Consider the following 21,414-nt stretch of genomic DNA (forward strand, 5'->3'; position numbering starts at 1 on the left):
GCTGGGCGGGGCGGGGCGGGGCGGGGCGGGGCGGAGTGGACCGGACCCTGGGAGCCAGTCCATCCCGCAGCAGCGTAGCGGATATGGCTGGCTCCCGGCTCCCGCGGCAGCTCTTTCTCCAGGGCGTGGCCGCCGTCTTCATGTTCGCCTTCGCTTCTCTCTACATGCAGATCCCGGGTGAGGGCGCCGAAGGCGGACCCCCCCACCAACCCGCGCCCTGTGACCCCTCATCTCCCCACCCGACACTCCAATGCCTGGGGGCGGGAGTGAGGTCCAGGCCTTGATGCACGGGGTAGGGGGCTGCGGTTTGTGTCCTGCGGGCCGCGGGGGTGTGGGCAGTGGGAAGGCGTGCAAGGGTCCATTTTCAGTAGGGTTCTGGCTTCTGACCTGGGTCGGGGGGGCAGAGCCCTGAGGGGGGTGGGCCCAGACCTGGTGGGCAGGTAAGAGAACAGGCTCTGGCGTGGAGGAAGGGGGAACAGGGCCCTGCCGGGTGGAAGATCCTGACCTGGGGGAGTCGGGTAGGCCTGGGGCCTGACCTGGGTGGGGGGGTCTGGAGGGTCAGCAGGCCTTGACCTGTGAGTGGGTAGAGTCAGCAGGTCCTGACCTAGATTTGGGGGGCGGGGGTCTGCAGGGCTTGACCTGGGGAGGCGGGCCTGAAGGCCCTGACTGGTGGGAGGAGTCAAGCCTTGGAGGGCAGTGTCCAGTGCCTGGCCCTGACGTGCCCTCTCACAGGCCTGTACGGCCCTGATGGCATCCTGCCTGCACGGAGGACACTGCGGCCGCAGGGAAAGGGACGCTGGCCGCAGCTGTGGGAGACCCCAACGCTGCTGTGGGAGACTCCGCTACTGGGGCTGGACACAGCACAGGGCCTGGAGCTGCTGAGCCTGCTGGGCACCCTGCTGGCCCTGGGAGCCCTGCTGCTGCACCAGCTGCGCCACCTCCTTGTCTACCTGCTGCTCTGGGCTGCCTACCTGTCTGCCTACCAGGCAAGTGAGGGCTGCCTGCTGCCCCCTGCACCACTGGGACCCTTATCTCCAGCTCGCTCCAGGCCCGTGCGCTCTCCACCCCACCCGTGCCTCTGCCTTGCCTGCCTTTGCAGACACACCCCCTGTTCCCTGACAGCCCTTCTCCCTGCAGGTGGGCCAGGTGTTTCTTTATTTCCAGTGGTGAGTGACTATTGGGTGTGGGGCTGCAGGAGGCTGGGTGGGTGGGATGGGGTGGGGTGTGTTTGTCTCTCCCGGGAGGACCCCCTTAGGGGGGCAGCCTTGATGGGGAGGAGGTCCTTTGTGCTATTTTTTCTCCCCACAGGGATTCCCTTCTGCTGGAGACTGGCTTCCTGGCCTTGCTGGTGGCGGCTCTGAGGCTGCCCCCGCGCCGCAAGCAGGCCCAGGGCAGGCTGGCGGGGGTCCCGCCCCACGAGGACCTCCCCTTCTGGCTCGTGCGCTGGCTGCTCTTTCGCCTCATGTTCGCCTCGGGTGTGGTCAAGCTGACCAGCCGTTGCCCCGCGTGGTGGGGGCTCACCGGTGAGGTCCCTGTCTGGACGCGGGGCAGTCTTGGGGGCTCTGCCCAGCCCTGACCACCCGCCTGTCACCCGCAGCCCTCACCTACCACTTCGAGACTCAGTGCTTGCCCACGCCCGCCTCCTGGTTTGCCCACCATCTGCCCGTCTGGCTGCACAAGCTCGGCGTGGTGGCCACTTTCCTCATCGAGATTGCAGTGCCCCCTCTGTTCTTCGCTCCAGTTCGCCGCCTGCGCTTGGCTGCCTTCTACTCCCAGGTGAGTGGGGTCCTTAGCCGTCAGGAAGCCAGGCAGGACGTGGCCTTCCTCTGCACTGCCCAGAGGGTCCCACTGGGGATGGGGTGTCTGCTGCCAGCAGTCAGAAAGGCCTCATGGGCAGAGGAGCGAGTCAGCCTGAGGTTGAGGGTATGCCTGTGGGGCGGGGCTGCAGCCTCGCTGGAGGATGTCCATCTTGGGTCAGCAGGGGAAGGTGGGGAAGGGCCACCGCACGAGGCGTGCCGAGCTCGGGTTTTCTCCAGGTGGTGGTGGGGAGCCGTGGAAGTTGTGAGCCCAGGGGGAGGACAGGCGGAGTGGGAAAACAGAGGTCTGCGTGCGGTGACGAGGAGGGCACAGGGGCCTGCAGGAGAGATCTAGGTGGGGCGGGGCGGGGGGGATGGTGCAGAGGGGCCTGGAAGTAGGCTCTGAAGGGCCCGGGAAGGGGGCGGCGCCTGCAAGCTCTGAGTCCAGCCCCTCCCCAGGTCTTGCTGCAAGTCTTGATTATCGTCACTGGCAATTACAACTTCTTCAACTTGCTCACGCTGGTGCTCACCACCGCCCTCCTGGATGATGCACACCTGGCCGCCGCGTCTGGCAACAGCCGCCGCAAGAAGACGCCCACCTGTGAGTGTCAGCTTGTCCCAGACAGACAGCCATCCTCACCCCTGCTGCCTGCCAGCCCCCCGCAAGTGACCCTGCTCTAGCTCCGCCCCAGCCCCCTGGCCGTAGACCCTCCAGCCCTGTTCCCGACCGACCCATGACCTCCTTGCCCCGCAGCCTGGCCCAAGGCCCTGCTGGCCCTGCTGCTGGAGCTGGCCGTCTATGGGCTGCTGGCCTGCGGCGTGGTGCACTGCTTTGGCCTGGAGGTGGACTGGAAGCAGCGCACTGTTCACTCCAAGACCAGTGAGTGCCAGCTGGGGGCTCAGAGGGCAGAGGCTGGGCCATCCCTCCTCATGCCCCCTTCCTTCCTTCCACAGCCTTCGCCTTCCACCAGTTCTCCCATCCCTCCTCACGCCCCCTTCCTTCCACAGCCTTCACCTTCCACCAGTTCTCCCAGTGGCTGAAGATGGTGACCCTACCCACCATGTGGCTGGGTGCAGCCTCCCTTGCCTGGGAACTGCTGACCGCCCTCTGGAGGTACATGGTCTAAGGGGGTGGGGTAGGGCTGTGCAGAGCAGGCCTGACTGCGCTTCTGTCCCCTGCCCCCCAGGTGGACCCAAGTGCGAGGGTGGCTGCAGAAATTCTGTGCTGCAGTCCAGCTGTCCATCTTCGGCACTGCCACGGTGGCCCTGTTCACGATCAGCCTGGTGAGTAGTCCCTTGCGGCCGGGGTAGGGGGTCGGGAGAGGGCTGGAAGGTCATTGCTGAGCCTCTGCCTACCTGTGTCTAGGTGCCGTACTCCTACATGGAGCCCTCGACCCATGGGCGCCTCTGGACTGGGGCCCACCGCCTGTTTGGCACCGTGGAGCACCTGCAGCTGGCCCACTCCTATGGCCTCTTCCGCCGGATGACTGGTCTGGGTGGACGGCCCGAGGTGGTGCTCGAGGGCAGCTATGACGGGCACCACTGGACGGTGAGAGCTCCCTGGGGCCCCTGTCTGGGGCACCTGGCGGGCTCCACAGGGCTGGGGAGCCCACTGGCGTGGCGTTGGGGGGAAGAGCCGGGAACCAGGTCCTGCTGACAGTGCTAAACGTCACTCTGCCCAGCAGGAAATCGAGTTCATGTACAAGCCGGGTAACGTGAGCCGGGCGCCCCCCATTGTGGTGCCCCACCAGCCGCGCCTCGATTGGCAGATGTGGTTCGCGGCCCTGGGCCCGCACACGCACAGTCCCTGGTTCACAAGCCTGGTCCTCCGCCTGCTGCAGGGCAAAGAGCCAGGTGAGGCTGGGCCGTGGGGCGGAACCTATAGGGAGGTCTGGGGGGACCTGCGGGGCAGGGCTGCTGGAGGTGTCGCCGGGAGGGGCGGGGCCTGGTGGGGGCTGGGGGGGCGGGGCCGCGCGGAGGGCCCGGGCTGAGCGAGCTCCCCGCCCCTCGCAGTGATCCGCCTCATCCAGAACCACGCGCCCAGGTACCCCTTCCACAAGCAGCCGCCCACTTACGTGCGAGCCCAGCGCTACAAGTACTGGTTCTCGAAGCCCGGGGAGCAGGGGTAAGGCCGGGCGCCAGGCGGGGGTGCGGGGCCTGCGCGCTGGCGCCGCCTGAGTGCCCCGTGCTGTTGCAGCCGGTGGTGGCGACGCCAGTGGGTGGAGGAATTTTTCCCGTCCGTGTCCCTGGGGGACCCGACGCTGGACACGCTGCTCCGCCAGTTTGGCCTTCAGGTGGGAAGGCGTCACCCAGCCTGGGGTGGGCGGCAGGGATGGGCCCAGGCCTTACTCCACCCCCCCCCCCGCCCCCCAGGACAAGAGCCCGCCCCGGGCCCGCAGCTCCAGCAGCACCCTGGCTCAGGCGCTGCGCTGGATGCGGAAACAGCTGTCTGCCCTGGAGGCCCCTGCCCTGCTCTGGGGGCTCCTCGGAACCGTGGGGGCCATTAGGGTCATGCAGGCCCTGCTGGGCCCCCAGTCCTCCCCTCGGGCCAAGGAGGAGAAGCACAGGCCAGCCCCCCCAGAGGACTCGGTGGCCGCCAGCAAACAAGCTTCCCCAGCCCCCGACGTAAGCAGCGGTTCCCAGACCCCTCGGCGGAAAAAGTAGGCCCATTCTGTCAGCCACACACGTCCGGAGAGGGTCAGGGTCCCGGCTCGTCTCTGGCCTTCTGCATCAGGGTGTGGCCCAGCCACCGTGCCTTAGCCAGCTGCCACGCAGACGCAGGTTGGGGTGCTGCCCTGTGGGGCGGGCGCTGGCTGCCCTTTTGCTTCGAGGGCCCATTCGTCCACCCACGCTAACCACGTCCCATCCCAGGGCATTCTCTGGCCTGATGGATGGCCCAGGAGGCCCGTGTGTGACTTGACCCAGGGTCCTTCCCAGGACATTGTAATCAGGGCTGTGGGAGGTCCTTCCCTTTTGCTCCCACCGTAGGGGTCCGAGCCTGATGCCGCTGACGCGAGCTTCTGCATAGGAAGGGATGAGGCTGCCCTGCTGTGGGAGAGGAGGAAAGACGACCCTGAGGTCACCTCCACAGCAGCCTGTCCTGTCATTTGGATCCGTGAATGAATAAAGGCAGTTCGTGTTTGATCCTGCGCCTGCCATTTCCTTCCCACTGGGGAGCCTGAGGGCAGTGGGCCGTCCCTGCCCTTGACAGTGGACACGGGCCAGATACTGTCTGGCTGATCGCTGACCAGTCTTCCTGGGTGCCTTTGCTGTGCAGTCCTCAACACTCTCGTTTATAAAATGGACGCAAGTGTGTGAGCTGGTGCTGCCTGAGGCCCTGAGCCTCAGTGCCGCACAGCCTGGCCGGCCTGTCAGCTCTACGTGTCAAGGCCGCGAGGTTGGTGCTGGAATGTGGGGGCCTGAAACCATCTTGAGGACTGGAGAATTCACCAGAACGCAGCCCCTTCCCACTCTCCTGCTCCTGCTTCCTCATCTCAGGGCAGAACTGAAGGGTCAGCACACTGGCCCTTGCCTAGGCAGGGGTGGAGGAGACATGAGGGAGGGAACTCGTCAGGCCCGTGACAGCGGAATGGGGCGTGGGTTGGGAGAGCAAGGAGGAGCAGGCCCTGGACCGGGGGCGGAAGAGGGAGGATGCGCATGGCCGCCTGTGTTCTGACCGCTTCCTGGGAGCAGCAGCTGAAGGCACTGTCCAGGTTTTGGTTTGGAGATCGGTTGTCAATCGGAAGTCACTGCCTCCCCTGTGTCTGGCTCTGCCCTCAGCCCCTACCCCTCATGCTCTCACCTCACAGACCCCTGGAGAGCCCCCCAGTGTGCCCAACCCCTCCCCCCAAGTCACTGAGCGCCCCCGACTGACCCAGGTAGACAGTGCTCCACGCTCAGCCCGTGCCCACTGTCACACATGGCTCAAGGGGACCTGTGACCTGAGCCTTCGGATGCTCCTAGACACAATTAAATGACCTGTAAGTTGACCTTTGGCTTAAGACGGTACATAACAGCCCACGGACTTCCCTGGTGGTCAGATAGTTGAGAATCCGCCTTCCAACGCAGGGGGTTCGGGTTCAACCCCCTGGTCCGGACACTAAGATCCCACATGCCACAGGGCAACTAAGCCCGCACACTGCAACTAGAGAGCCTGCACGCCACGGCAAAAGATCCCGCATGCCGCAACTAAGACCCGACAGAGCCATAAATGAATATTTTTTAAAACGAGCAAAAATCAACGGAATAGAAAGCAATAAAGAAAACAAAACAAAACAAAGACAGTACAGTTGGCCCTCTGTATCCTCAACTTCCGCATCCACGGACTCAACCACCCTCGGGTTGAAAATAATCGAAAAAAATTCCGGAAAGTTCCAGAACACAAAACTTGAATTGGCTGCACAATCAACAACTATTTACATAGCATTTCCCTTGTATTAGGTATTATAAGTAATCTAGAGACTATTTAGAGTGTGTGGAGGATGTGTGTAGGTTTACGCAAACACTACACCATTTTATGTAAGGGAATTGAGCATCCGTGGATTTTGGTATCTGGGGGGATTCCTGGAACCAATCCCCCTTGGATACGGAGGGACAGCTGTAATGTAACAGTTTCAACTATATATGTATTTAAACTGTAATATATTTAAAATTTAAAAATCTGTTCTTTAGGCTTTTAAGCTCAGTGTATGAATGTCTGTTGGAGTGGAGTGGGGGAGGTGTTTTGTTTTCCATAACAGCTTTGAGATGTAATTCACGTGCCATACAACTCACCCACTTCGAGGACACAGTTCAGTGGCTTTCAGTAGATCCCGACTTGTGCATCAATCACCACAGTCAATTTTAAAACCTTTTCATCATCTCAAGAAGGAACCCTGTTCTGCCTAGCTGGCGTCTTCCAACCCCTCCTTCCCATGACCTCAGCAACCACTGACCTACTTTTTGTCTTCGTGGAGTTAGCTATTCTGGACACCATGTAAATAGACTCATACAATTTGTGCCCTTATATGTCTGGCTTCTTTCACGTAGCATAATATTTTCAAGGTATATCTGTGCAGTAGCCTGTGTCAGAACTTCATTCCTTTTTATGGCTGAATAATATTCCATTGTATGTTTATGCCACATTTTGTCCATTGATCCATCACTAGACATTTGGGTTATTCTCACATTTCGGCTGTTGTGAATAATGTTGCTGTGAATGTGGGTGCACAAGTATCTGTTTGAGTCCCTGCTTTCAGCTCTTTTGGGTGTATACCTAGAAGTAGAATTGCAGGATCGCGTGGCAGTTTTATGGTTAACTTTTTGGGGAGCCACCAGCCTTCATCACAGCGGCTGCATCTTTTAAATTTTACGTTCCCTCTGGCAGTGTACCAAGGTTCCCGTTTCTCCACATCCTCACTAACACTTGTTATTTTCCCGTTTTTGATAAAAGCCGTCCTCATGGGTAAGAAATAGTATCTCAAAGTGATTTGTTTTTGTTTTGTTTTGTCTTCTTTATTTTTGGCTGCGTTGGGTCTTCGTTGCTGCGTGCGGGCTTTCTCTAGTTGCGGCGAGCGGGGGCTACTCTTCGTTGTGGTGCACGGGCTTCTCGTTGCGGTGGCCTCTCTTGTTGCCGAGTGCGGGCTGTAGGCGCGTGGGCTTCAGTAGCTGTGGCACATGGGCTCAGTAGTTGTGGCTCACGGGCTGTATAACGCAGGCTCAGTAGTTGTGGTGCACGGGCTTAGTTGCTCCGCGGCACGTGGGATCTTCCTGGACCAGGGCTCGAACCCGTGTCTCCTGCATTGGCAGGTGGATTCTTAACCACTGCACCACCAGGGAAGCCCTCAAAGTGGTTTTGATTTGCATTTGCCCAATGGCTAATGACGTTGAGCATATTTTCATGTGCTTATTGGCCATTTGTATATCTCCTTTGGAGAACTGTCTATCCAAGTCCCTTGGCCCCCACCCCTTTTCTTTTTTGGCCTCGCCATGTGGTGCGCTGGATCATTATTCCCAGATCAGGGATCAAAGCCACTCCCCCTGCCGTGGAATTGTGGAGTTTTAACCACTGGACTGCCAGGGGAGTCCCTCACACTGTTTTGATTACTGTAGGTTTATAGTGAGTTTTGAAATTGGGAAGTGTGAGTCCTTCAGCTTTATTGTTTTTCAAGATTTTTTTGCTATTTGGGATCCCTTGAAATTTTAGAATGGATGTTTTTATTTCTGCAAAAAAAAAGTGCCATTGGAATTTTGATAGAGATTGCATGGAATCTGTAGATCACTTTGATAGTAGTTTGACCCTTAAACAGCGCTGAGGTTAGGAACACCAACACTAACCAATTGAAAATCCGAGGATAACCTCACAGTTTGCCGTCCATATCCGAGGTTCCAAATCCACAGGTTCAACCTACCGAGGGTCATGTGGTGCTGTAATATGTATTTAGTGAAAAAAAATCCACATACCAGTGGACCGTGCAGCTCAAGCCGGAGTTGTTCGAGGGTTAACTGTATCGTCTTCTTAACAGTAGTGAGTCTCCCAATCCATGTACTTTCATTTTCTCTCTTCTATCTAACTCTAGCAGGTTTTAGCAACAACTCTGAAGGGTTCCATTTATAAATTTTAAATGCCTAAAATATTCTAAGTGCTTTATAAATTTAATTTATTTTCTAACTGTTCAGTCATCTGACGCAACACAATCTTCCCAAGCTTCAAAGAAACCCCATAAATGAATAAACATACAAATGCAATGAGCCAGTAATTCACGTGAACTTCCCTTTACCAAGAGTAAACTTACTGAGATTGACCAGAGGCAAAACCTTACCATAGCCTGGCCTGGTGAGGACACACAGTGCCGGGTCCCAGGGCTGACTCCGGAGTCCAGTGGGGCTGGGATGTGGGCCCCATGGCTCCTGGGCGAGCACCAAGTTTCTCCCCTTCTTGGCTTCCAAAAGGAAAGGTGGGAGAGGAAGTGCAGCCCAGCCTCCCACCCAGACTCGTGGAAAGGCAGAGCCTCTGTCCACAGGAAGAGTTCCGACACCCACCCGCTTGGGTACCCAGGCCCCTGATGAGTCCATCTTTCTGATTCACACTCCCTCCCCACACCCACACAACGTTCCACTAACGCAAGGCAGCCACTCTACATCTCACTCGAAACCCCTCGCTCATGCCAGGTGGGGAGGCACCCACATCACTTCCAGGCTCCAGCTGGACACCCACCCATGAGCTCAGTACAGTCGCATCTCGAAATTCTACATCTCACATCTCATTGAACGGTGAAGGTAGCCTCCAGAAGATGTTTGAAGGACAGCAAGGAAAAAATACGGCTTGTGCTTGGCCCTGCAACAATCACGAGGCAGGGCTGGTCGGGCCTCCACGCCCACCGTCTTGAGGCAGCTGAGCCCTCGGGCCCGTCTGCAGAGGGCGCTGCTGTCTTCCACCAAGCTGGCTGCTGGACTCAGCACTGCACCTCTATGGGTCTCCAGGAGCTTGTTCCCAGTCCTCCTGGCCTCTCAGCCCTGCACCAGCAGCCCTTTCCCAGTGGAGGTCAGCCCTGGTCACGCCCCTCAGCCTTCTGCTCATTCTGCTGCCGAGGTGCTCAGAAGGGCCACGTGGCTGGCCTTGCCCAGCTCAGAGGGCTGTCTGTGGGAGGAAGCACTGCTTCCTTGAGAAGTGCATTCCACATGCAGCATCACCCGGTCACTGGGGCAGGCATCAGCGCTTCTCCAGGTGTCGCGGGTGCAGGAGTGAGAGCCACGTGCACCAGATGGCTCCCAGACACAGGGCATTTTCCACAGCCCGACTCCCAGCGGCGCCGTCTCCAAGCTGGCACCATGGCTAGGGCTTCGACTGGGGGCTCACCATTCCATCAGACCGCTGATTTGGGGTCGTGGGGTGCGAGTGGTAGTTTCTTGGGGGTTATTGCAGTTTGGAATCTGAAACCTTACCAGTGAGCTTTCTGTCCTCTCCCACGTGAAAATCCATGTGTGCCTCTTGCACTCTGAATGGATATTTTTACTCAGGTGTGATTTTGGTGGGTCACATATTGGTCATTTGGAAAATCTTGGCTCAGTGAGTTATGCAAATCTTCCAGATGTTGACACATTCCATCGTACAGTCTAAAAAAATCACACTCATTAATTTCACCATCCACCTTATCAGACAAATCTTTAAGTATGAGGAAGCTGTCAAGTTCACGGTGGTGGACACAAGTTTTCCCAAATCCCAATTGTTTCTTGAAAGCTAAATGTTATCATTGGCAATAAATGCTGTCATCGTTTTCCTTTGTCCATTTTTTTAAACAATAAATTTATTTACTTATTTATTTTTGGCTGTGTTGGGTCTTCATTGTTGCGCGGGGGCTTTCTCTAGTTGCAGCAAGCGGGGGCTACTCTTCAGTGCGGCACGCGGGCTTCAGTAGTTGTGGCTCACGGGCTTAGTTGCTCCACAGCATGTGGGATCTTCCCGGACCAGGGCTCGAACCCATGTCCCCCGCGTTGGCAGGTGGATTCTTAACCACTGCGCCACCAGGGAAGCCCTCAGTTTGTCCATTTTTGAGGAAATGATCACCAAATCCCCAAGGCTGAGTAACTCGGGTGTGTTTGTCAGTTGTTCTCCCGAGTAAGACTGACCCGCTGAGCTGGCAGCTGGGGCCACACCCGCTCTCCCTAGGCAGCCGTCCTGCTGTTGCCCGCACAGAACTTCCTGTCCCCCCCCAGCTTAAAAAAGAGCTGCACTCAAGGGGGAGACTTAACAGTATCAATAGCTTTTACTACTTCATCAAAGACATTCTTGGGAATTCCCTGGCCGTCCAGTGGTTAGGACTCAGCATTTTCACTGCCGAGGGCCTGGGTTCAATCCCTGGTTGGGGAACTAAGATCCCGCAAGCCACATGGCGCCGCCCAAAAGATAAAAAAAGATATTCTTAAGTAAAACTTACCTTTTTTTAAGCTGCAAGAGTGAGGACTAGACGGACAGGGCCACGACCGTTGCCCCCATTGTGACATTCTGTCACCATGGGAATGTGGGCTCAGTGAAAAGGCAATGACGTCTCTGGGTGAAAATAGCAGTGACCTCACAGGCCCCTGACAGCCTAGAGTTTCGGGGGCCGCCAGGCAGCTGCCTGCCAAGCCCTAAGGGCTGCGGTCTGGGTATAGCCACAGACTGTTTCTCTTTCAGTCCAGGCTTGAGCCTGAAGTGTAGGGGTTTGAACTTACTGTTGTATTTTCTTAGGCCATCAGTGCCCTTGGAAGCAGCCACCTTCCTCTATGGTCACAGTCCCCTCGGCCTGGCCAGAGTAACAAGGCCATAATCAGCCGCTACGTGGCTAGTTAGAAGGGTGCTGGAAGGCCTGACCCAGGCCGTGGGAGTCGGCGGGCTGCAGGAGGGGCGGGTGCAGTGAGGCAGCGGTCCGGTGACAGAAAGCAGAGCAGGCTGGAGGGAAGGCCAAGCCCCTCCTCCTCTCTGCGGGCTCCTCAGCTGCCCCAGTGCCCTGAGGCTCCCAGCGGGGCCCTGGTAGACAGACATACGGGAGCCCTGGCCCCCGCTGCCCTTCCCCCACGCTGGGGCCTTTTTGGAGATGGCCAGGTTAGGGTCTGCAGGGCCACAGAGAGGCCTGGGGACCCAGGAGCAGGGGCAAAGGTGGCCACTCCTGCTCTGCACTGAGGAGGCTCCCCCGGGGGGTTTCAGGTCCCAGAGGGGCATCTGTCCAACATCCCCCTGCCCAGCTCTGGGGCTCATGCTTCTCTTCCCCACCCCAGCCTCTTCCCTGCTCCCAGGAAGGCTGAGAGGCCCCGTTGCCCACACCCAGTCTAGGCTCAGAGCCCCCTGCACCCCACAAGCAACTCTAGGGAGGGACCCCCTTGGCATCCTGCACCTGCCCTGCCTGAGCTCAAAGGCTGAGAGGGGGCTGCGGCTGGGAAGGCTGCCCAGGGACGGTGCGAGGGAGCCCAGGGCAGGCAGGAATTCTCCAGAAGGAAGCACAGCGAGTGGAGGAGAGCTTGGGCAAAGCCTCTTGACGCACTCGAGCCCGTCCTCTCCTGACACCAGCGCACAGAGGGGCTGGGGTACACAGGGAGGGCCTGGGTGGGGTTTGAGCGGAACGGGAGGGTCTGACCGTGCAGCAGCCTGGACAAGGCAGGGGGGGCAGCGGGCAGTGCCACCTTTCGTGGCTACAACCAGTGGACATTCAAGAAGTGACTGGGTCTTCAGCCCCAGCACGTGGATTTGTAATACCACCTCCCACTCAGCAAAATCAAGGCTCCTTGGAGAAAGGGCCAATTCTACGTCTAGGGCAGCCTCTGTGGTAAACTGGAAAATGGCCCCCAAAGATGTCCACATCCGATCCCTGGAACTTGTGAGTGTAACCTTACTTGGAAAAAGCATCTTGCAGATATAATTATGGACGTTGAGATGAGGAGGTCATCCTGGATAGTCTGGGTGGGCACTAAATACCATCACAGGTGTCTTTATAAGAGGGGCAGAGGGAGACAGACACACCGAAACGGAGCTGCGTGAAGACAGAGAAGAGACAGCCATCCACCAGCCAGGGTGCGCTGGTGTCACCTGAGGCTGGATCTTCCCGGAGCCTCCGGCGGGGGCACTGCTGACACATTGATCTCAGGCTTCTGGCTTCCTTCCAGCACTTGAGAGAATAAACTTCTGTTGTTTTAAGTCACCAAGCTTGTGATAATTTGTTACAGCAGACACAGGAAACAGTCGGGCGTCTTGTTACACCAGACGCGGCAAGACATCCCAGAGACCCTTGCGATGGTCAGAAGCAGCCAGGGGCCCACAGGAAAGACCCTCCCCAACCCTGTCTGAGCACCAGTAAGAATAACTCACTGAGGCGCAAATATGCTGAAATCTACGCGTTCTTGACTCAAAAACAGACAACTTGATCATGTTTGAAGGATGCTAGGGAAGCAGCTCTTGCAGACGGTAAATTAAGAGAGAGACAGGAGCATTTACTTCCCTTTCCTCCATAAACAGGAACCAGACAGCACCAGGGGAGCTGCTCTTCACTGCGGGCTCTACCAGGTGAGTGAGGATGGAACTGGAGCCTTGCTGTTCTCACTCTATCCGGTGGAGGGTGTTCTTAGACCTGAACTGCCGCACAGCAGCTTCTGACAACACGGGAAACAGCGGGGCTTCCTGATAAAGCACAGCCCCCGCCTCTAGGGCACCCCTGCCCTCAACAAGTCAAACCTGAATCTGACTAAGCCTCTAAATTTATTTACCAGTTAGCAAGAAAGACCGAGGAAAGTATACTGATAGATACCATGGGGACGCAACCAGCAAATCCCAACAGGAAGTCCCTAGACACATGAGCCACTTTCTTCAAAGGAATAAACCGCTAGTAGAGGGAAGGCTGACGCTGAACTGCAGCATGAGGGGTGCACACTTGGGGGACGAAACCACAAGGAAAAGAAGGTGATTGTCGGCCAAGGTGAGGGCTGCACCCTGGGGCCCACGGAGGGTTTCTTGGCGTGTTTTCGTGGGTCGTGTTCATGGCAGTTAACCTGAGCATTTATCATGATGTTTCCTGTAGTGCGTTCTTCTAGCTATCAGGTATTTTGTATTGTCATCTTTAAGGGGACTGAGCCCAGAGGACTCAGTGGCTGTTTTCAGAATGTGGAGGTGGGCAGGGGGACCCCAGGTTCTGACGCCAGAGCTGGAGGACGAGCAAGACGCTTATGGCGGCAGAAATGGCCGGGCACGCGTGTCCACGAGATCGCGGACTTGCCTGTCCCGCCCCCGCCCCCCCAAGTGACTGCCCTGCCACGACACGCCTCGGTCTCAGTGAGGGTTTGAGGGTCAGACTCACGAGCTGCTTCAAAGTCTTTATTGCAACCGGGGAGAGGGGCCAACGGGGCAGGGAATGCAGGTGGGTATGTGGGGTCCCCTAGAAAGGCCAGGGTGGGTCGTCACTGTGCCTGACAGTGGCTGTCACCCCAGGGCACCCAGCTGGGTGTGGGCAGGGTGGGCAGGCCGGTCACCAGTGGAGGACACCGGGGCAGTACTTGTCAATGAGCCCCTGGTAGTAGGGCCGCAGCTTGTCCACATCTGGCAGGTCAGAGCTCTTGGTGTAGAGATCGAACTTGCTGCAGCGCAGAGGGACAGTGCGTCATGAAGCCCCGGGCCCCCTCCCCCGCCCCCCCCCACGGGCCCGAGCATACTTGAACTCCTGCACCCAGGGCAGCATGGCCAAGTCCTGCTCGTCGCACAGCTGCTGGTAGTCGCCGCCCGTATGCCACGGGTAGAAGGAGTGGAACCGGACGATGTAGAAGGCCTGGGGCAGGAGGAGCCGCACCCCACGCTCCAGGCGGGGCTGGGCTGGGCTGCGCTGGGGTGACCTGGACTAGGCTGGGCCGGGCTGGGCTGGACTGGGGTGAACTGGACTAGGCTGGGCCAGGCTGGGCTGGACTGGGCTAGGCTGGGCGGGGTTCTTGGTTTGGCTCCTCCCCCACACCTACCTCCGGTGGGAGGGAGAATTTGTTGAACTTCATCATCTGGTACATGTACTCTGGGGGAGAGAGGGTGTCACCACCAGGCACCCAGAGGCGTGGCCCCCACCGCAGTCCCCACTGTTGCTGTCTCTAACTGGCCTCACCGTCATGGCCCCAGGACATGAGGACGTTCTCGAGCCCACAGTGGGGCTGGTACATGCCAAGCTCTGTGCTGCAGGGAGAGACAGAGGGTGAGGGGGGCTCAGAAACACCCTGCAGAGGGGAGGGCCAATGGCGAGGGAAGCATACCTGTACAGAGGGTCCTGGAGGTCAGGGTTGTCCTGGAAGGTAGAGTCCCAGAAAAGCACAGAGCTTTGGGGACGGCAGCCAACTGGGAAGGTGTCTCCAACGACTGCCCACTGGGGAGGGACAGGCAACGGTGGGTGGGCCTGACTGGCCTGCTCACCAAGTAGGTGTCCAGAGCAGAGCCCAGAGCCGAGGCTGCCCTGGGCCCCGCCCTGCCCACCCCCTCCACCCCTCTCCTCACCTGGGGCTCCCCTGCCAGAGCCAGGACCTTCCCCAGGTCATGCAGGAGCCCGGCGAGGTGGAACCAGTCTGGGGGAGAGAGAGGGGCAGGGTAGGCTAGAGGGGGTGCAGGGGCCAGGGCAGAGGGACAGCCTTGGGGCTGGGGTGGGGGGCAGGGCCTGCTGGGAGAGGGCCGGACCTCCACCCTCCCCCACCACCAGCCGGGGCGGGTGGGGAGCACACCCTTGTCGGGATGGGCCTTCCGGATGCCCTCGGCCGTCTGGAAGGCGTGGAAGGAGTTGGGGAAGTCCACGTCGGGGTCCGACTCGTCCACCAGCGCATCCAGCATGTCCACAGCCTCCATGACAGTCATTCTCTTATAGGAGAAGCTCCCAAACTGGGCATGCTGGGCCAGTAAGGGAGAGGTCAGCGTAGCCCCAGCGTCGGCCCTCGGGGGGTTCGGGTTGGGAGTCTTCCAGCTACCTTCCTCCTGACGAAGTCCACGGTCTGCCACGTGTGCATAAGCTTGTAGGTGGTGAAGACACGGTCCAGGAGAGGGCCGGACTGCAAGGCAGAAGGTCAGCCAGGCGGCTCGCCAACCCCTGCCCGTCACACCCAGGGGGCCACTGCCTCCCAATCCCAGGCCTGGCCCCGCGAGACGTGAACGGGGTATCCCCAGGGTGGCCCCTGGAGCTGTGCAAGGGGACAGGTGCTGCCCTTCCCAGGGGCGCAGTTAGGGGCGGCCGCAGGTGCTCACCACGTAGTTTCGGAAGCTGCCCCTGTCTTTGGCCGCCTCTGGCCCCGTATCAGGCCGGTAGACCAGGGAAGGGTCTGGGTCCTGGTTGGGTGGGGGAGTGAACCCATTTCACCACAATGCCAGCCCCGTGAGGGAGGGAGGACATCCCCAAGGGGGTACGAGGCTGTCAGGCGCAGTGGGCGCCCCAGGGCACAGCCCCTCCCAGCACAGGCGCGTGGGTGCTCCAGGCTCCTGGTGTCCTTATCTGCAGGGTGGCTGCCGAGGATGCCTGCTTCCCCGGTGATGCACGGCTCTGGCAGCACCCCTACCCGGCATCTCCTTCTCAAGACCTGGGTCCGCAGGGAGCCCAGGGGTTGGGCCGACGACCCTTGCCCCAGCTAGACCACGACAGGAAGGAGGGAGACCTTTGACCCAGATGAGCGGGCGGCACAAACCCGCTGGGAGAGGTGCTGCTGCCTCTTCCCCGGGGGAGCAGCCCGTGCGGGGTCCGGGGTACTCACCACAGCCACCTTCATCCTGAGAGGGGGCAGAGCTCCACAGGCCCGGGTGCCCGTATATATGCCCACAGGTTACATAAGTGACCGGACACCACCCAGCCCCTTGGCCTTGGCCCTCGGTAATGAGTGACCATCCACCCTCCTCCTGGCCTCTGAGAGTTAATGTGTCAGCACAGAAGCAGCCCCAGCGGCCCGGTCCCCCCCACCCCCCCCACCGCCAGCCAACCTCAGCGTCCCTGGAGCAACTGACCTGCCTGGGGGGTCGAGGCTGCTCTGTAGCCAGACTCCCACTCCTGCTTCCCAAGCTTTAAACACCTCCATGCCCCGGGCGGTAGGCCCCTCCCAACACCCTACCATCCCCAGGCACCTGGGATTTGGGGCGGGGCGGGGCAGGGCTTATTTCAGAGAGTCATTTTGACACTTGTTAAAATGGGATAGAAGACTTTATTCACGTTTTCCTAGAAGGGAGAGGTCGGGCTCCACTCTGAACACAGAGTAAATCCCCAGCACAGTCAGCTGGGGATTTACAGCCACCAGGCAGGGAGGGGGCCTGGGGTGGGCTGGGTGGGCAGGGGTCAGGAGGGAAGATAGCCAGAGGAGAGACATCAAGGGTGGGGGCGCTCTTGCTAAACTCCAGGATTCTGTCAAGGGTGTGATTCTTGCTAATACTGGGCGAGGCTGGAGCCTTGGGCTCACGTTTGGTCCAGGGGGTCTTTGTCAGGCTCTTGGGGCGAGGGGCTCCATCTCGAGTCAGGGCAGAGATGAATTCACAGCGCTGGTCATGTGCGGGCTGAGTTAGGCAGTGAGGACACAGCAGGGACCGCACCACCTGGAGCTGACGGTCCCGTCACTGGAAAGAGGCCGGCGCTCTGGCGAAGGACGGGCACCGAGCGCCGTCAGGGTGAGTGGGACGGGAGAGGGCAGTGGGCGAGGTGCTGGGCACTCCGCGAGGCGCCTCCTGCCCACGCTGAGAATCACCCAGGCCCCACTTAAAACGGCAAAGTGATTTCGGCCCGTGTGAGCCCATAGCGCCTCCAGCTTCCCAGGTGCACGTGCATCCCTCACGCACTTTTGAGGTTGGTTTCCTCTGCCTCCTCCCGCTGGAATCTCGGTCCCTGGGGGCGGGGGACAGGGTTTATTCGCTGTTTCCACAAGTGCTCAGAAAATACTGGCTGCAAGGATGGAGAGGGGCCTGGGGAGGTGGGATGCGGGCTGGAACCATGACCCCAAAGCAGGTGGTGGCTTGCAAGGATGGAGAGGGGCCTGGGGAGGTGGGGTGGGGGCTGGAACCATGACCCCAAAGCAGGTGGTGGCTTGGACCAAGAGAAGGGACAAAGGGCCGGCCGGTGGATCCAGATGAGGCAGGAGAGGGGCAGCGGGTGGGGGAGCTGGGGGGCTGCCACCAGGCCTCCAAGTGGGGTGTCAGATAGGCAGCCAGGACACGGTCTGGAGCTCAGGGGCCATGTGGACCACAGTGCGATGCTGTGACCATGGCGGGCGACCCTAAGGAAAAACAGCCCAAGGCTCAGGCAGCACCTGGGCAAGGGCACCAGGTGGTGCAATCCTGGGGGCCTCCTGGCAGTCTGCGTTGCCACAAGGAGGGTGCAGTGTGGGGTGGTGTTCTGGCAGGGGGAGCATCCCGCGTGGAGAACCAGACCGCAAGGGACTTTACCCCAGGGCCGAGGCCAGGGAGGATCTGGGCCGAGCTGAGCTCCTGACTCTCCCTGACTCGGCCCTCCCGGAGCCCTCCTCTTCCTTGCCCCCCAGTCCCCCTGGCCCTGTGCCATAGCCCACCCTCCCTGCCTGCCCTACACCCCTCGGTGGCCACAGGCTCCCAGCTCTGAGGCCCAGCCTGCCGCCCATCCAGCCCCCACGCACACACCTGTTCCAGCCTCCCCCCAACATCCACGCCTCCCCTGGGCTCAGGGCCTGGGCGCTCTCGGCTCCTCCCCCGGGGCCCCTGCTGTCCTCAGTTCATCTCCCCAGCCTGAACTATTCCCACGGGGCCTGGTGGAAGGAAGGGGAGCCCTGAGCTGGAAGAGCAAGCGCAAGGGTGGGAGGCCAGATGGCGCGTCCAGGAGCCTCCCGCCCTTAGGGGGCCCCCGGGGGTCTGAGGGGCAGGCCTGCCAGCGACCCAGGGTATGGGCTCTGTGGGTGGGCACTGCAGGGACCGCAGGCGCCTCCCTGATGTCTGGCTGCAGAGCTGGGATAAAGGCATGCTCTCTTCACAGGGTGGCTGAGAGGGTGACATGGCAAACATCGACAAATTAAGTGCTGTATGAACATTTGTTAAATAACGGAAACCACATTTCTGGACCCGTGAGGCATTGGGCGCCAGTACTACAGGACTAGCAAAAGGCTCTGGTGTCACAGCACTTAAAGCCCCTCCCCCTCCCCCGTGGCGGGTGGGGGGTGGGGGCAGACACACACCAAGAACTCCGCCCCCTGGCTGTGGACTTGTTCTTCAGATAATTTGAGGCCAGTCCCCTCCCCCAGGCTCCTGGCAAGCCTGCTCCAGCCTCCTGTTGTCCCCACGCCGGGCAGGATGGGGCTCAGGGAGCCCCTGTGGCCCGCGGGGCCCCAACCCCTGTTCGGCCATCCCCTACCCACCTTGAGGTGGTGGTGCTTCCACCTTAACTGAGAGATTTGGGCTGGGAGATTTGCCCCGCCCCACTCCCACCCTGCCCTAGGGAGTGGGAAGGGTGTTCTGCCCTGCTCTGCCCCAGAACCCCTGCACCCTTTCCCCAGCTACCCTCAGGGCACCCAGGCAGGGAGTCTGCATCGTGACCTTGGGTCCAGCTGGAACAGGGCAGTCCAGCCTTAACCCTACCATGTCAGGACCAGCAGGGAAGAGGCCATGCTGGGCCACCTCTGGGCCCCTCCTCTCTCCTGCTTGCCCAGAGGTGGCCCAGGGTGTTCAGGTCCCTGGCATCTGCCCTACGTCCTTGGGCAGACCCTGTCCTCTAATGCTGCCAACCGCCTCCAAGTGTTACACTCCCCAGGGGCAGAGCCCCTGGGTGTTCAGGATCTGCTGGGTCCACACACGTGCACTGGCTTCTGTGTCCACAGTCATTCGAGGTTGGCTGCTGCAGAACCTGGTGGGGGGAGGGTGGGGCGGGGGTGTCCTCAGGGGCCTGCACCGCTGTTCCAGTGACTGCTCTTTGCAGGAGCTTCGGGGCTAGTTCTGGGCTGGGGGCTCAGCTGCAGCTCTGGGATTACGGCGCGGCCTCCCAGCTGGGACAGGCAGGGGTATGGCCTGCCGCGCCTCAGCCGTAGCTGTGCGGGCTGCTGGGGTCCACAGGGGCCGAGTCGTGTGGGCCGGCTGAGCCGATAAGCTGCCACAGGCGGTGGCTGAGGTTCTGCACCTGGCAGGTGCCCAGCACACAGCCCACACGCAGGAGCTGGGCTCGGGGCCTGCGGGGACCCAAGTGTCGGCGGGGGCCATTCCGGAGAGGCTGACCCATAGCAGGGGCCAGGCTGGCACTCCTCTGGGGCTGGAGGGCCTGGTGCAGCTTCCAGACCACAGGCCGGGCTGCAGGGTGCCGGGACTGCAAGCCACTGTAAGGAGTCCGGGCTGGGGGCTCCCTGCAGAGGGAGATGGAGGAAGTAAGCCCGGCGGGCCAGCCTTTCAGGGACCCATAAACCCACCCACTTTCCCTTCCACACAGGCCTGGGGTCACGGGCAGGGGAAGCCCACTGAGCTCAGGGCTCAGGGCCTGGCCCTCAGCCACTCAGTAGCCCATTTACCTGCTCCTCCCTGGGCAAGGGGCAGCCCTGGCCTCTGTGGGCCACTAAGCTCAGGACTCAGGTGACTCCCTCTCAGCCCTTCCCTTGGGGTGGGGGGAGGTGGGCGGGCCTGAGGCCCCTCCAGCCTCCCCTCCCACAGCTGACCTTTCCTTTTGAGGGGTCTGCTCTGCCAGTGTCGAGGAGTGGGCATGCCTTCGGAGGACACGCAGAGAAAGAGGAACCTCTTGCCCTGCTGGTGGGTTGCTTAGGGCCTGGGGCTGGCCCTTGATCTAGGGGGTGGGCCCCAGCAGCAGGTGGGGGGTTTCCCCAACCAGGGGCTAGAGGAACTGGGGAGGGGTCGGGGTCGGAGGGAGGCCTCCCCCGAGCACCCTGGTTTCCTGCCCCGGCAGCCAGGGTGGTCTGAGACCTGCTCACCTGGGTCGCGCGGGCGGCCGGCTCCGGGCCAGGCCGAGGGACAGCGCGCCTGGGAGCTGCAGGTAGAGGAAGCTGATGCAACCGAGGGTGACCGTCAAGAGCCGGACCATGAGGGCGGGGCCGGAGGGGGCAGTGAGCCGGGCAGGTGTTGGGGGCGGCCCTCGGCTGAGCCACCGCTTCCGCCCGCACCTCGGGGCGCGCGGGCTGGCGCCGGTAGGTCTGCGAGGGTCTCCAACACAAAGCGACACGAAGTGGTGCGTGAACCTCCTCGGTCAGCTGGCGGTCGGGGCCCTGCTGGGGCCTGAGCCTCAGCGCCTCGGGGCTAAATAGTCTTCCAGGGGGGCGGAGCCGGACGCGCCGGCGGGGCGGGGCGGGGCGGGGCGGGGCGGGGTGCTCCCGAGAGAGGGCGGTGGCCGTAGGGAGCGCGGGCGGCTGGCCAGAGACCCCGGCAGGCCAGCCTCACCTCCGCCACCTTCTGGTGGGGGACACTGTCCCTGAGGCTGGAGGGGTAAAGAACTGGGTGCTGCGGCGTGCAATCGGCGGGGCTGTGTCCCGCCCACCACCTCTAGGTCCCTGGGCCTCGCCTCCTAAATGTCCGCGCCAATGAGTGGCAGGGGCCTGGACAGAGGCGATTTTGAGACCCCTCCTTAAGAGGTCCTAGCAGCTCTATTCCTAAAAACTCTACCCTCCCCCCACCCCGCACCATTACTGAAGTATTAACTGGTTTTTGTAAGAAATTTAAATAAGTAGGAAGTGAGAACCTCTCACTGCCATCCAGTGGGTTCCTCTCCCAGGTCCGGATGGGCGCCCCGTTCTTGACTTTCTCTTGTGTGCGTTTTGTTGAGGGGGGGTTGCATCCTGTGTGTGTGCACTATATACAGACACCTACGCATACGTAGGTAAAAATATATATAAATATAGAGACTGCCATTCTTTCTTATGGTTGATCTTACACCAAAATGTAGGTGTTCTGTGACTTAATTGATCCTTTATTGGGAAGCAGTTAGGTGATTTCCAAGCTTTCCAAGAGCAGGAACCCTTCTTCATGAGCCCATGGATGTGTCTCCATAGGATCCTTCTGCAGACACGGGAATTCTGGCTGAAGGTGAGCCCGTGTTTGTGTTGACAGATGGAGCCAAACTGCTCTCCACAAAGCTGATGCCCTGTCCACCGATAACGGACTTGGTGCCGGGGTTCTTCATCCCTGTGTCTCTCTGGGAGGGGACAATTACCCCATCGCACGCTCACACATTCT

The 21,414-nt window shown here is 60.2% G+C and overlaps 3 protein-coding genes across 4 annotated transcripts; 1 reads left to right on the forward strand and 2 right to left on the reverse strand.

The window, feature by feature from the left end:
* Window positions 1–45: 45 nt before the first annotated feature.
* Window positions 46–6,385, forward strand: LMF2 (lipase maturation factor 2). 2 transcript variants are annotated; one of them, XM_079937404.1, is made up of 14 exons: window positions 46–177; window positions 733–986; window positions 1,138–1,166; window positions 1,309–1,523; window positions 1,598–1,776; window positions 2,256–2,397; window positions 2,551–2,676; window positions 2,805–2,910; window positions 2,984–3,080; window positions 3,163–3,345; window positions 3,479–3,650; window positions 3,810–3,921; window positions 3,994–4,090; window positions 4,170–6,385. In XM_079937404.1, the coding sequence occupies exons 1-14, from the start codon at window positions 84–86 to the stop codon at window positions 4,458–4,460; spliced, it is 2,097 nt and encodes a 698-aa protein (XP_079793530.1). In that variant the 5' UTR covers window positions 46–83; the 3' UTR covers window positions 4,461–6,385. The 2 variants fall into 2 exon arrangements, with proteins under 2 accessions (XP_079793530.1, XP_079793531.1); XM_079937405.1 differs by having other exon boundaries at window positions 3,482–3,650.
* Window positions 6,386–13,765: 7,380 nt separating this feature from the next.
* MIOX (myo-inositol oxygenase) lies at window positions 13,766–16,132 on the reverse strand (the record flags this gene model as incomplete). Its single annotated transcript, XM_079938143.1, is given in 11 exon segments — window positions 13,766–13,874; window positions 13,950–14,062; window positions 14,247–14,296; window positions 14,384–14,451; window positions 14,529–14,638; window positions 14,767–14,834; window positions 14,988–15,150; window positions 15,228–15,308; window positions 15,502–15,582; window positions 16,002–16,039; window positions 16,042–16,132. Coding segments are annotated over 11 exon segments (972 nt in total).
* A 2,868-nt stretch (window positions 16,133–19,000) lies between these two features.
* Window positions 19,001–20,382, reverse strand: ADM2 (adrenomedullin 2). Its single transcript, XM_079936548.1, has 2 exons — window positions 20,160–20,382; window positions 19,001–19,583 (listed from the first exon to the last, which is right to left on the reverse strand). Exons 1-2 carry the CDS (start codon window positions 20,267–20,269, stop codon window positions 19,265–19,267), a joined length of 429 nt encoding a protein of 142 aa, XP_079792674.1. The 5' UTR covers window positions 20,270–20,382; the 3' UTR covers window positions 19,001–19,264.
* Between the last annotated feature and the right edge of the window lie 1,032 nt (window positions 20,383–21,414).

Source organism: Stenella coeruleoalba (genome assembly GCF_951394435.1).
Source record: "Stenella coeruleoalba genome assembly, chromosome: 11".
Taxonomy (NCBI): Eukaryota; Metazoa; Chordata; class Mammalia; order Artiodactyla; family Delphinidae; genus Stenella; species Stenella coeruleoalba.